At 48.8% G+C, this 14,757-nt stretch overlaps 1 protein-coding gene across 3 annotated transcripts in view; it reads right to left on the reverse strand.

The window, feature by feature from the left end:
• Positions 1–14,757, reverse strand: part of GALNT17 (polypeptide N-acetylgalactosaminyltransferase 17) — a 472,484-nt gene that overhangs the window by 123,217 nt on the left and 334,510 nt on the right. For all 3 annotated transcript variants that reach the window (XM_036825175.1, XM_036825178.1, XM_036825176.1), the window contains exon 6: positions 4,791–4,908. In XM_036825175.1, coding sequence (XP_036681070.1) covers positions 4,791–4,908 — 118 coding nt within the window. The remainder of the gene's footprint in view (positions 1–4,790; positions 4,909–14,757) is intronic.

Genomic DNA, 14,757 nt, shown 5'->3' on the forward strand with positions numbered 1-14,757 from the left:
CTTCTCCTCTATTCTCCCCTTGTCCTATCTTTTCACACTCATCCCATTGGTAATTACTTGTTAAATGAATGGTTTTTCTGCCTGACTATAAATTTCATGGAGATAGAGACCATGTCTGTCTACTGTGGTCTCCCTAGCGAAAGCGTCTGCTAGAGCAGAGAAGGCTCCCCGTTATATCCAAAAGCATTCATCTGAACTGTTGGCCACCTGAAATATATGCATCCAGATTAAAGACCAGTCAGTGAAATCCCAAAGCCTATTCTATCTACACAAGACCAGGGGCTTTCGCTCTGAATTTTATCACAGGTATACTCTAACCCTGCACTATGAAGACGTTCCCATAGCCAGAGATGACCAACGCCAATAGGGAAGGAAGAACCAAAGACTCATACAATCTAAGGATTAGGAAAACGAGACAGAACTGATGGTCTGGTCACCTCCAGGAGTGACCATTATCCAAATCACAACATCCAATAGATAGAGCAGACTTAAGCCCAAGAGTTCCAAATGGAAGGCAAAGGTCACAAGAGGCTTCCGGACATTGGGGATTTTGATGTCAGGGGTCTGAGGGCAGGGAGGATCCTTCATGGTTAACATGGATGCTGGATGATGAGTCCCAAAGCCCATGGACAGAGGAGTGGCTGGGGTGGGGATCAGAGCATCAGTCAACAGCACTTGTCAGAGATGTTTCATGTTTCTACTTGGGCTGAGTTATCCATCTTCACTCTGAGACATCAGTACTCCTGATTCTTGAACTTTCAGAGTCAGACCAGGACTGTATATGCCATCAGCCCCCCTGATTATGAGGCCTTTGGACTCACACTGAATTATACCACCAGCTTGTCGGAGACAGGACACAAGATAGGGAGAAAAAAAAAAAAAAAAGAACAAGAGATGGGGCAAAGAGTGGGAGTGGGAGATTCCAGGTTCATCTGGAGCCCTGGGACTTAGGCCACCCCAGACAGCCCATAATTTCTAAGCCCTTTGAAGGAGGCAGTCCTTCAAATGTTGGTCTCAACAATATTTTCAACAACAATGTACACACATAGGAATTCTGCCTTTTATTCAGTTCTTGAGATGCATGGTGAGCTAAGACCTTTTCTGATGGCTTGAGGATCTGACAGCATCTTTCTACTGCCTTCCTTTCAGAATAGCTGCCAGACAGGATTCAGTAGTGGTGTATGTCACGCTCTTATATGAGAGCTCAGAATAAGACAGTGCCTTTTCTTCCCGAAGCAGACGGATATATTGGAGAAACCTGGAGCCATCTGATTTCATACCACTTAAAAGTAATCTATCTGGTCTTTTCTCCTCGGAGAATTTTTTTTTCCTCTTACCATTTAGACATGTTACTATAACATGCCTCGTTAATAGTTTCTGATTAATGTTACTCAGAACAATATGAAACCTTTCAATCTCTGATCTCATTTATTTTCTCAGCCCTGGAAAGCTTTTTTTTCCCTCCACTGTATCGACTGTTTTGGCCACGGGCAAGCTTGCCTTTCATCCAAACAATAGCCCTAGAGTAAACCCTACTGGTTTTTTTCCCCTGAACCACAGGGAGACTTTCTATTTTTCCTATTCTTTAATTACTGAGGATGGAATTAAAAAGTAATGAAAAATGTTAGAGAATAGTTAGATCACAGATGGACCTATTTCTTAGTCAAAGAAATTACAAAGGTGTGGTCTCATATTAAAATTTCCCCACTTAACTAAAGCACAGAATTTTATGTCATTTCTTATAGGTTATTATAGGTTAATTTATATAATGTATGTGTGTACACTTTATATAATTATATATGTGTACATATATTACATAAGCTCTGATTTTTTTCAAGCAGCAGGGATGGCTTTCTTAATAATGTATTTTTCAAGGTGGGCCTTGAAGCATGTGGACTCTCACCCGGGCCCCTTTCTGAGAATGGAGACGTATTTGCCAGGAAGCCGGCTAAGGTCGGGTGTAGATCAGGGGCTCTCAAACTTGGGTGTGCAACAGAATCATCTGGAAAGCTTATTAAAACACAGGTGGCTGGAAGCCACCCCAGAGTATAAGTGTAGGGTGGGGCCCGAGAACCTGCATTTGTAACAAGTGCCAGGTGACGTGGATGTGCTGGTCAGGGACCACACCTTAAGAACACAGACGACTGTGCAGACAGTGGCTACGTGGACCCTGGACCCAGGCCTTGGCCCTTAGGGTACCAACAGCAGTCAATCCCTGCTTTGAGAATCAGCAGAAAACCAAGGCTTCTGTGGAGAGTCAGCTTGTAGGTCATGGGATGACATGGTCTATGGGAAGTAAGAGGCATAAACCTTCCCGAATGTCCAGCGTGGATGCCGGACGTGCCCGGGATAAGAGGCAAGTGATTGCATGAGGGTGGGATCCGAGCCCCATCCATCGGATGCTTCCATAAAGACGCGTGGAGAACAGCCGGGCATGGAGCTACCCCAGAGAAGACGAGTCAGAGAGCAGGCTCTGGGCCCCATAGCTCCAGCCTGCCACGTGGAGGTGCAGAGCGGAACTCACGGGCCCTCAGCTCCTGGCACAGGGGCTGCGCTGCTGCAGGGCCGAGACTGACAAGCCCCTCCCCTCCTGCAGGGATCGGGTGGCCACGAAGGACTGTCACTACCATCAACACGGAGCCTGGGAGAGCCTGGCACCCAGACCTTTGCTTTGCAAGCATGGGGAGACCAACATCCCAGCAAGCCTCAGCAGTGGGTTCCGCTGTCACCACCTCTGCTCTCCCCAGAGCGCAGCCTGCCACGGCAACCGAATCTGGGGGCCCTCCTGTCCCCATAACCCCTCCACCTGTGCCCCTGCCTCTGTAGGGACAGTGCTCCTTCCCTCATCCTGTTCTCCCCTCTGTTGGTGACGTCTTACCCTCCACTGGGTTCCTTCTCACAGCATAGAGAGACATTCAAATCTCCCTTAATAAAAGTATTAAATTATTAAAACTAATAATTTACAAAATTATTATAAATTTTAATAATTGTATACATATTATATACAAATATACATATAATTTTATAAACTATCATAAAATTTATAAAAAATTTAAAAAGCTTAACCATCTCAATGCAGGGCTGCCTTCAGCTCCTTCCTTTCACAAATAAGTACCTGGACAAGTTATTACCTCCCATGTCGCCATCGGGCTTGTCTCCATGATGTCACTGCTTCTACGCATGTTGGGTCCTAACACGCATTCAGTCATCAATCTAACAGATACCTATTGAGCCATGTGTGAAGCATGGTTCTACATGCTTGGGATGCAAAGGTGAGCACCACAGAGATCTGTGCCCCGTAAAGCTTGCAATCTAGCTAGTTAGTAAAGGCAGAGAAATACAATACGCATAATAAATAAGTCAATTCCCTGGCATGCTGGAAGTGGATGAGAGCTAAGGAAAAGAGCAGCGTGAGGAGGGATAAGGAGATGGGAGCAGGGCAGAAACTGAAGTTACAGGCCAAGTGCAACATGCTGGGCCCAAATCTTTTCCTTCACTTAAATTTCAAATGGGTAAAGGCCAAGTATATTAGCTACGATAATATATTCATGGGCTTTTTAATTGCTCGGCTTTCAAAGAAATCTTATGCAAATTCCACTTAGGAAAGAACCCAGCCTGGCACTGAAAACACAGGAAGAGTCTGCAGTCTCCAAAAGGGAGTGATTTTAGGATCCAGGGAAGGTCTCCGCCATCCTCTTTGCTTCTGCAGCCTGGACATTCATTACATCATGAGGACATGAAGCCTCCCATTCCACGAAGGGGGCTCAAGTGTAGAGGAGGGGGCGATGCAGTGTCTTAAAGGTCCTGAGCCGTTAGGGATAACGAGTGAAATCTGACACAGAGAGCAGGCTTTGACTGGAGCTAGGGGTGCTGCACTGGGTACTTGACTGGTAGAACAAGAAGGAGATTCCAGCAACGGAAGGAGGAAGCAATTCAATAAACTTAAACCTTACAGTTGTGTCCTGAGTCGTTTCCAACAAGCCTACTTCCCAGGGGCTCAGGAATGCACAAGCTCAGGACAGGGAGCAGTGGGGACACAGAGACCCCAGCTGGGAATCATCCCCTAGGACCCCCCTCTTTGCGGTATGGAGGAGGACGTACCAGTTAAGTGGTTACCAGGTGTCCCCCACTCCCACCTCTCATTTGGGTTCATTGATCTTAACTCTAAAGTGAAGAGGTTGGAATGCATCAATTTGTCCAACTTTTTTTTTTATGGTGAATTTCATCTTTCAAACAGAATCTTAAGCAATACCCAGTGTCTAAAATATCCAGCAGTGGAGCTGATCTGAATGGGGGGCCAGCAAGAGGCCCATTCTGCGTCTTCTTCCTCTTCCCCCTCCCATTATCCCCCTTAGAAGCATTTCTGAGAAATGGGAGAGTCCCACAGAACATGGTCCTTCTCTCCTCTGGCATCTTATGATTCTATGATGTACATGAATTGTCAAAATATGTAGCATGCAAATTCTAATTTAAGGAGATGATTTAATTTTAAGAAAAATTTAAGGAGAAAGTGAAACTGGATGGGAGTGGGAACCAAATTCTCTAGCTAATGTCCAGATTGGGTCGCCCAGGCTTGGACAAATTGTTCAACCTTTCGAGGGGGGAAGCCCAGGTCTGCCCCCGTCTGAGGAGGGGTGACAACTCTGCTGGAACATCTTTAGGAACAGAAGTGGGGTGAATGATTCTGTCATTCACCAGCTAAAGAAGCTTTAAAGACACATCAAAAATGACCAGGCAGTTCTGCTCACAAACACAAACAGACTAAGAGGAAAGGATGCCATGTCACAAACCTTGATTCCAAGTTCGATATTTTCTCCTCCGTACACATCCATCCCAGGGTCCAGAAGACCAATTTCACCAAAGAACTTCCTGTTGACCACAAACGAGCAGCCAATCATGGCTGGTGTTCTGCGGGAGGGAGAAAGAAGCGACAGTCATGTGATACATACACACGGAATATTACTCAGCCACGAGAAAAGGAAATCCTGCCGTTGGCAACAACACAGATGGACCTTGAGGGCGTTATGCTGAGTGGAACAGGTCAGAGAAAGACAAATACTGTAGAACTCTCTTATATGTGGAATCTAAAACAGTCAAACTCATAGAAACAGAGAGTAGATTGGTGTTTATCAGAGGCTGGGGGATGGAGGAATTGGGGAGATGTTGGTCAAAGGGTCTAAAGTTGCAGTTAGAAGATAAAAAGTTCTGGGGATCTAATGCACAGCAGTGTGATTATCGTTAAGAATACTGGACTTGGGGCTTCCCTGGTGGCGCAGTGGTTGGGAGTCCGCCTGCCCATGCAGGGGACACAGGTTTGACCCCTGGTCCCGGAGGATCGCACATGCCACGGAGCGGCTGGGCCCGTGCGCCACAACTGCTGGGCCTGCGTTCTGGAGCCCGCGAGCCACAGCTACTGAAGCCCGTGCGCCTGGAGCCCGTGCTCCGCAACGGGAGAGCCCACCACAGTGAGAGGCCTGTGCATTGCAATGAAGAGTAGCCCCCGCTCGTCTCAACTAGAGAAAGCCTGCGCGCAGCAACGAAGACCCAACGCAGCCAAGAATAAATAAATTAATAAGTAAATTTATTAAAAAAAAAAATACTGGACTTCCCTGGTGGTCCAGTGGGTAAGACTCTGCATTCCCAATGCAGGGGGCCTGGGTTCGGGGAACTAGATCCCACATACATGCCACAACTAAGAGCCTCCATGCCGCAACTAAAAGATCCTCCGTGCCACAACTATGACCCCATGCAGCCTAAATAAATAAAATATTTTTTAAAAAATACTGTATTTATAAACTTCAAAGTTGCCAAGAGAGTAGATCTTAAATATTCTCATCACAAAAAGAAATGATAATTATGTGACCTGTTAGGGGCGTTAGCTAATGCTATGGTGGTTGTTATCTTATTGCAATACAGAGATCAAATCAACATGCTGTATACTGTAAACTTATACAATGTTACATGTCAATTGTATCTCACTTGAAGGAGGGGGAGGAGGAGAAGAAGGCCCCTCTAAGGCATTTTACTGGTGCTGTAGGGGGTAAAGAAACACACGACATACTTCCTGCGTTCAAGCAACTAAGTTGTTATTATTACTATGATTATCGCAGCCATTTATCGAGTAATTACTACATCTCAAGCATAAATGCAAAGCACATTTCACGCACTCTCTCACTTAAAAACATCCATGGTCGTGTGAAGGAGGTAGGACCTCTCCAGATGAAGCCCGCGGAGAGCTCGCGACCTGGCATGAATCACAGAGTAGAGGTCAGGATCCAGCCAACTGCAAAGCCCTTCATTTTAGCCTTTCTGCTTCACTGCACTCTTCAGAAATGGCTTCGTGAAGGAGCCGGCAAGCCCCCAGACTGCCAAACGCCAGAAATGCTGTTCAGATGCTTTCCTGGACGAAACAGATGTCTCATACAGGAGGCCCCGTGAAACTCCACTGGGACCGCCAGGAAGCTCTTTGGGGGGATTCTCCTGAGCTCAACTGTAGACCTCAATGTCAGATCCTCGTCTGTTCCTCCAGATCTTGAGCTTGACTTTGACCTTAATGTCCAGACTTTTGACTCCTCTTGGTACCCACATGGCGCGGCAGCAGTGGGACTCACTGGAAAGGTGAGTGTTCAGAGTTGAACGGACCTAGTTTGATGAACATGGGTGCTGCCATGGGAAACTGTACTTGTGTGAAGTTAATGGACCCTCTTGGATCCCAGTGAAGTCTCTGTGGAGTATCGCTGTGAAAAGATATGCAATGAGCTCAGTGCAGAGAGCAGGGGCTCAATGAATAATGCTCCTTTGCCCTGCACGTTTCTCCAGGAAGCTCACCCCAATCACACCTACGGACACAGGACACTGCCCTCTACTGGGGCAGCTGTACCAGTTACACCAGGACAGCAGCCACTTCACTGTCAGTCATTTCCTGCAGCCTTTGGTCCCTCTGAGAGAAGCAGCTGACCCCTTGCTTGGAAAAGCACTATGTGAGCCCGACTCTTATCTCAGTCAACTGAACCAGGAGTGAGCACAGATCCCAAACGGGGTCAATCAAATTATGTTTTTCCCATAACTTGGAATCGAGACAGTGCTGGGAGCTAGAACTAGATGGTCTCATCCATCCGTAGGGCTCAGGCTGCCATTTGGGGGCAGCTCCGGTGGTCCCTGTATAAGGATGGCTGAGCAGAGGGAGGCAGGTGCACTGTGGAGGTGTGAGACCAGGGGATGGGGGGGCGGCCTGGTGTCTTCAGCTGCCCATCTGCTGACAGGTCTGGCTCCGCTCTCTGCCCCTGGGTCATGTGCGAGCCCCCTGTGTCTCTGCGATCTGTCCTCCTTTTATCTATTTATTTATTTATATTTTATTTATTTTTGGCTGTGTTAGGTCTTCATTGCTGCGTGTGGGCTTTCTCTATTTGCGGCGAGTGGGGGCTACTCTTTGTTGCTGTGCGCGGGCTTCTCATTGCAGTGGCTTCTCTTGTTGCGGAGCACGGGCTCCAGGCGCGTGGGCTTCAGTAGTTGTGGCACGCGGGCTCAGCAGTTGTGGCTCATGGGCTCCAGAGCACAGGCTCAGCAGTTGTGGCGCATGGGCCCAGTTGCTCCACGGCATGTGGGACCCTCCCGGACCAGGCCTCGAACCCGTGTCCCCTGCATTGATAGGCAGATTCCCAACCACTGTGCCACCAGGGAAGCCCGATCTATCCTCCTTGACTTAACCCCTGTGTATTAGACTGGTTTCTGTTCTTTGCAACTGAATGGTGCCGATGACATATGCTGTCTCCCCCACCCTCTACTTATGATCTGGGGGAGGGTGGACGTTTTATCACACAGCCAGAAGAGGCAAACTTCAGGGAAGATTCATTCTGGGAGAGTTACAAGCCAGGGTCACTCGAGTGATGGAGAAATGCCAGTGACATGTGTGCTTGGAGATGGGACATGTGGTCCTGGGAGGGCGGGAGCCTGCAGAGAAGGGGGAACGGGAGCCAGCACTGGTGTCACCTCAGTTTTCTAGAGAGCCACTGCTGAGCACATCAAGAAATTCTGAGAAGTTAGAACAGTCTCTCCAACCCCTAAGCTCAAGGTCTGAAAATTTCCAATGTTAACACGCATGCGTAATTAAGATCCTGCTCTAAGACGCTGTGCTTTCTAAGCCCTCGAGAGCAAGCAGGGCACTTAGAATCACAGGGCACAGCAGTCAACAAACACTCTCGAAGGGGTGGCTCTGGGCACAGCCCCATGGCTGAAAAGCATGTTTCTCTGAGATTGGTTCAGGATCCATCCACACCAGCATCACCCCGAGGGCTCCTTAGAAAATGCAGATTCCTGGGTGCAGCCCAGACCATGGAACCAGACTTACAGAGACGGGACTTAGGAATTAGTGTTTGTACCAGCAGAACCAGCCTGTGGAGCCATCTCCCTCTTGAACTGCCAGGTCTCCAAGAGCAGAGAAGTTATCCCCCTAATTTCTTGTTGTATTGCCAGGAGTGAGTGCCTTGCTGACACAGAGCTAGATACTGTTGAATGAATGAACGAGTGTGACAGATCTGGTGACCGCCCCTGGTGGGGAAGGGCCCCGGGATGCCCCAGGGACAAACTAGCTGACCTGAACCAGAAGCCAAGGGCAGCAGGACAGTGTGCGGTCGCTAGGGGAGGGAGGGAGGGATGAACAGAGAAGAAGGAGGGAAGGAGAGGGAGAGAAGGAGGAGGGAGAGGAGGAAGAGAAAGGAGAGGAGGAAGAGGAGGAGGAGGAGGGAAGGATTCAAAGCACAGAACTTTCACTGTCAAGGACACAGGCCGCTTCTTCCTTCCCGATACCTCTCAGTTCGCCCTTTAGGAAGCATCTTTCGCCATCACGCAGCCTGATATTTTCATATAACTGGCTTTATCTGGATGGTATTGTTTGGCTGCGGTGGCAAGGAGAGATGGATTCACAGTATGAGTCACCCTGGGTCCTCTACCAGATGCTCACAGCTCTATTCAGCGTATTCCAGCAGGTCCCACATCAGAAGCCCTTGGACTCCCCACGACAGGACGGAGAGGTCCCCTAGTGCCTCCTCATTAAAGTTAGGCCGCAGCAGCCATCCAGCTGTCACGAGGCCCCGCAAAGAGGTCACAGACAAGCAGGCTGCCGTCCGCATCCTGGCGGGCTGTCAGAACCCAAAGATGAAGGGCAGGAGGCTGGTCCTCACGCAACGAAGATGTGGAATGAGCAGGTGCTCGTTATTGCTGTTGGTGGCATGTGGAAAGGTCCCCTAAAGGCCACGGTCAAACACCTGCCACCGTGTCAAGAGGGCGCCTGGGCGCTGGTACACATCTTGGCACTCTAATGAGGCCAAGCTTGACAGGGATGGTGCAGAGGAGGGGCTGGAGGCAGCCTGGGAGACCAGCCCCGAGGAGACGGCCTCCCTGCTAAGCCAAGAACCCAGTTCTGCAAACAGCAGGGCTCCGAGGCTGCCCCACTGTGCTGGGAGCAGGGCAAGGTTCAAGCAGGTGACTGATGTATCACTGGTCGATGTGGAGACTAAAATAATTAAAAGGCGTATCCTCACCCATGGCTGGGCCAGCGAGTGGTGCTGGTGAGCTCAGTGGATGACTGCTCTGAATTCTGGATTGATGATGGACAGCTGTCCTCACCGCTCGGGAGAAGCAGGTCTCCAGCAGAAAGCCTCCACCTGGCCCTATCTGGGACCCACTGCACTGGTGGCACGGTTAGCCAGACCCGTCCTTGCAAGCAGAACCAAGAGCCCACCGGGGCCCCACTTCCCCTCCAAGGTTTCACCCTCACCTGCCCACCAAACCACAGTTGATGGCACTTCGGGGTGATGAGCTCCTGGAGCGTGAGCCTACAGCCTCGTTCTTCAAACTCCACTGCGATTACCACCATCAGCACAAACATTTCAGTTCGAGATCATTCAAAAAAGATAATCATATTAAGGGATCTGCCAAAGTCTAATAGCTCCATTATGGAGGAGAAGAACAGAAATTAAAAATAATCGCCTTTATTGTTGCTGTTCCAGAGAATATATGCAACATACACGACGGTTCCAGCTGAGAGAGAGAGAGGAGAAAGGGAGGGAGAGACAGGGGAGGACAGGGCGGCAGGCCCAGGAATTTCCACCCAGATATGCAGAGCTTTGTCAATGTCACTGCTCCCTCTCCTCGTTGGTGACAAAGGGCCCATCTGTGTTCTAGATGTGTCCACCCTCAAAACCCTTCACTGGCTCCCTACTCTCTCCTGAGTTAAGTAAAGTTCTTCCTTAGCGTGCCTGCCCATGGCTTGAGCACACTGGGCAATTCATTGTTCGGGAAACATGTCCCAACTTATGCCTGGACGTCCTTCTCCAGAAATGTCCTCCACAAGACCACCTCCGTCTGCCCAAATCCTACCCACCCCTCAAAACATATTTATCTTTTTTGGAAAAAAAAATTATGTTGCAAAAAACAAAGATATATGTCTTACAGAAAATATACCTTGACAAAAATACGAAAACAAAAAACTCATCTGTGCTCTCTGGCCGTAAGCACTTAACTCTCTCATCTAGCCCCTATCGTTCCAGTTCACCTCCTCGAGCTCACCGGGTCCACCCCTCCTTCCACCCCACTGGGACCTGCAGTCCACTGGCGCTGCCACCTTGACAGTGGAACCCTTCCTCTTGTGTTTTTTCCACCCCCCAAGCTCAAAGCCATGGTTGCTTATTGTAAGAGCGCCCTGGCTTCCCCACTCCCACTTTGCTTTGTTGGCAGAACCCTGATGCTAAGTGCAACTCTCCGCAGGCTGGTTTGGCTTTAAATTCAGGGCTTTGTGTGTCCAGTGGGTCCTCAGTGGTGTCCTACAATCCTGCTCCAGGGCCCGAGTTACTCCACCCTGACTCCCCTAGAAGACTCTGCCCCAGCGTCTCCTTCCTCCGCAAACCTCCCACACCACCTCCTCCCTCTCAACCAACCACGTTCCTTCCTACTTCCCTAAGAAAGCAGCAAACAAAAGCGGATGTCCCCACCTCCCACGTCCACCCACTTAGTGGCCCCCGTCACCCGCCTGCCTCCCTTTTGCTGTAATTGAACTGTCCATGCTCTTAGCTGAGGCCAGCCCCTCCACCCATCCTCTCTCGCTGCTCAGGGACCTCACTTCAGCCATCCCCCCTCCCCTAAATACACCTGTATTAAAAATCTATTCTTACTTTCTGTACTCTTGATGCTTTGGCACTTGGGGCCTTGCTGACTGGGGAGAGACTGCCCCTCCCAGGACTCGCCAGTTCTTAGAGACAGCGAAAAACCAGCTGGAGAAGATGCCTCTCCTATACAAGCTAACCAGCCCAGAGCCCACACTCCCAGCCACCTCCCCTACCTGGTCTTTACACTCCAGGAAGCAATAGCCCTCTACCCTGATCACCCCAGGGCCAGGAACCAGATAACTGGAGGCAGCCCCCTACACCCCAAAATATTCCAACTAGCCGATCCTAAGCCAGATCAGCTGCTTACGTTGCCTCGCCCATTTCTTCTGGAAGAAACTGCAGTAAAGACTTGGGCTTTTGCCTTCTCCTCACTTCTCCTCCTCCTAACTGCCCCAGGTGCTTCCCCGGATGGCCCTGTGTGGCATGGCAGGCCTCCTTCTCTTGGAAACTGTGGGTAACAAACTATCTTTTTAATGGCAATAATCTGTTGTCCTCGCCATATCTGAATTTAAAAACCCTGAGTACATATTAGAGCAACACTGTACATTATCGTCTTCCGTCCTGGGCTGGCTCATTCCTAGCAGCTCACAGTCTACAATTCCCCTCTTGACCCACTTCCTTTACAGCTGCCTCTCCTCATTTTTTGCTCCCCCTTACAGCAAAGCCCCTTTAAAGAGCTGTGTAGGGGCTTCCCTGGTGGTTCAGTGGTTAAGAATCCACCTGCCAATGCAGGGGACACAGGTTTGAGCCCTGGTTTGGGAAGATCCCACATGCTGCGGAGCAACTAAGCCCATGCGCCACAACTACTGAGCCTGCGCTCTAGAGCCCACAAGCCACAATTACTGAGCCCGCGTGCCACAACTACTGAAGCCCGCGCGCCTAGAGCCCGTGCTCCGCAACAAGAGAAGCCACGGCAATGAGAAGCACGCGCACCGCAACGAAGAGTAGCCCCTGCTCTCCGCAACTAGAGAAAGCCTGCACACAGCAACGAAGACCCAATGCAGCCAAAAATAAATAAATAAATAAAATAAATTAAAGAGCTGTGTACACCTGGTGTCTCCAATTTTCTCTCCAGTTCTCTTCTAAGCCACTCAACCAGGCTCTCATCCTCACTGCTACATGGCAAGTGCATTTGTCAAGGTCAGAGATAACTCATCCTATATCTAATGGCCGATTCTCAGTCCTCATCACGTGTGCCCTCCTAGCTGCCTCTGTTACAGCAGATCATTCCCTTTCCCTGGAAGCAGGCTCTCCACGCCCAGCTGTCTTCCTGGACGCCCCTTTCAATCTTCCTTCTTGACTCTTCCTTTGCTTTCTGATGTTCAGGGTAGAAGGACTCCAGGGCAGAGCCCTTGGATCTCTTTTCTTCTCCATCTGCATTCACTCCTTGGTGATCATGTTTGCTTTCTTGGCTTTCAATAGCATTTATACTCCAATAGTTTCCAAATTTACACTCCAGTCTGAATCTTTCCTCTGAACTGCAGACTGGTACATCCAATTGCCTACTCAATGGCTCATTATGTCTAAGGGATTCCTCAGACACAGTTGGAAAGGAATCGTTAACCTTCCTTCCACTCAAACCTGTCCCACCTGTCTTTTCTATCTTAGGTAATGTCAACTCCATTCTTCCAAATGTTGGGGTAAAAACCTTGGTGTTGGGACTTCCCTGGTGGTCCAGTGGTAAAGAATCCGCCTTGCAATGCAAGGGACTTGGGTTCGATCCCTGGTCAGGGAACTACGATCCCACACACCGCGGGGCAACTAAGCCTGCGCGCCACACCACTGAGCTCGTGCACCTCAACTAGAGCCCACGTGCTGCAAACTACAGAGCCCAGGCCCTCTGGAGCCTGCGTACCACAACTAGAGAGAGAAAACCTGCACGCCACAACTAGAGAGAAGCCCATGCACCACAACGAAGAGCCCACGAGCCGCAACGAAAGATCCTGCATGCCATAACTAAGACCTGACGCAGCCAAAAATAAAAAATATAAATAAATAAATCAATAAAAATTAAAAAATAAATAAATAAAAAACCCCTTGGTGTTGGCTTTGGCGCCAACTGGTCAGAAATTCTTATGGCTCTACCTTCAAAATACATCTGGGATCTGAGGACCTCTCACCATCTTCACTGCCACCATGTAATCTGAACCATCATCATCATATTGCCTGGATTACCACCATGGCTCCCAACTGGCTTCCACCCTGCTCTCTTGCAGCCAACTCTCAATGATCTATTGAAATGTAAGTCAGATCAGGCAATGTGTCTGCTGGAAACCCTCCAGTGATTCCTCATTTCCTTCAGAGTAAAAGTCAGGGTCTCACAACAGCCTCCAAGGCTCCATCTGGACAGTCTGTGTTTCTGAGCTTCTTCTTGCCCTCTCTGCTCCAGCTACATTCCTAGGTATACGCTCAAAAATAACTGAAAAGAGGTATTCCAACAACAGCTTGTACGTGCATGTTCACAGTAACATCTTTCACAGTAGCCAAAAGGTTGAGCCCAAATGTCCATCAATGGATGCATGGATAAACAAAATGTATATATGGTCCACCTGTACAATGGATTACAGTTCTGAGACATGCTGTAACATGGATGAACCTTGAAAACATCATGTTAAGTAACAGAAGAAAGAAGGTCATGTATTATATGATTCCCTTTACATGAAACGTCTAGAACAGGGAAATCCATAGAGATAGAAAGCAGATTGGTGGTTGGCAGGGGCAGGGGGGAGGGGATAGTAGGGAGTGACTGCTTAGTGGGTACAGGGTTCCCATTTGGATGAAAATATTCTGGAAGTAGATAGTGGTGACGGTTGCAAAATATTATGAATGTACTAAATGCCACTGAGTTATACATGTAAAATGGTCAATTGTATATGTATTTTACCACAATAAAAAAATGTGGAACTGGGGATAATAATCCTTAAGCTTCCTTTGATTGTCACATTACATTATAAATGGGAACCCAAATTTTCCAGTTGCCGTTAAACAGAGGGCAGGAGACTGGAGGGGTGGTTCTATCTCCATCCTTACCTTCTATTCATGGAGACAGATTTTCTAGCACTCTGGAGATACCGTCCCAAGATGCTTCCAATTTTAGCCCAAACACCATATTTTCACAATCTGGGATAAATGGCGCAAGCACCAAGGTGCTCACTCTAGGATGGGTGGGGACACACGGCCCCAGGGCTCAGGGAAAGCTCATTAATCTAAACGTCCTGCTGGGTGGTCGTCCAACCATCTGTGACTCAGTCTCCTCATCAGTAAACTGGGCATGAGACTCTGTCCTGGAGACCTAATAGGATTGTGGTTAGAATCTGATGAGGTGATGAAAACACACGGTCTCCGTGCAGGACAATGTACTCAACACGTGTGAAGTGTTATCAAGAACTTTAAAGAAAAGCAGAGGGGTGAAGGACTGAGGGGGAGGGGAACAGAGGGGAGAAGCTGGTGAGGGAGGTCATCCTGGCAAATGGTGGCACTCCAGGAAATATTTTGGGTCTAGAACGAGACAGGCAGCGAAGGAAGCCTGAGTTCTAGGAGGAAAGAGAAATAAGGAAGTCTAGTATACAACATGGTATAAAGGTGTGAAGTCTGA

Source organism: Balaenoptera musculus, chromosome 15 (assembly GCF_009873245.2).
Source record: "Balaenoptera musculus isolate JJ_BM4_2016_0621 chromosome 15, mBalMus1.pri.v3, whole genome shotgun sequence".
In the NCBI taxonomy this organism is placed as follows: domain Eukaryota; kingdom Metazoa; phylum Chordata; class Mammalia; order Artiodactyla; family Balaenopteridae; genus Balaenoptera; species Balaenoptera musculus.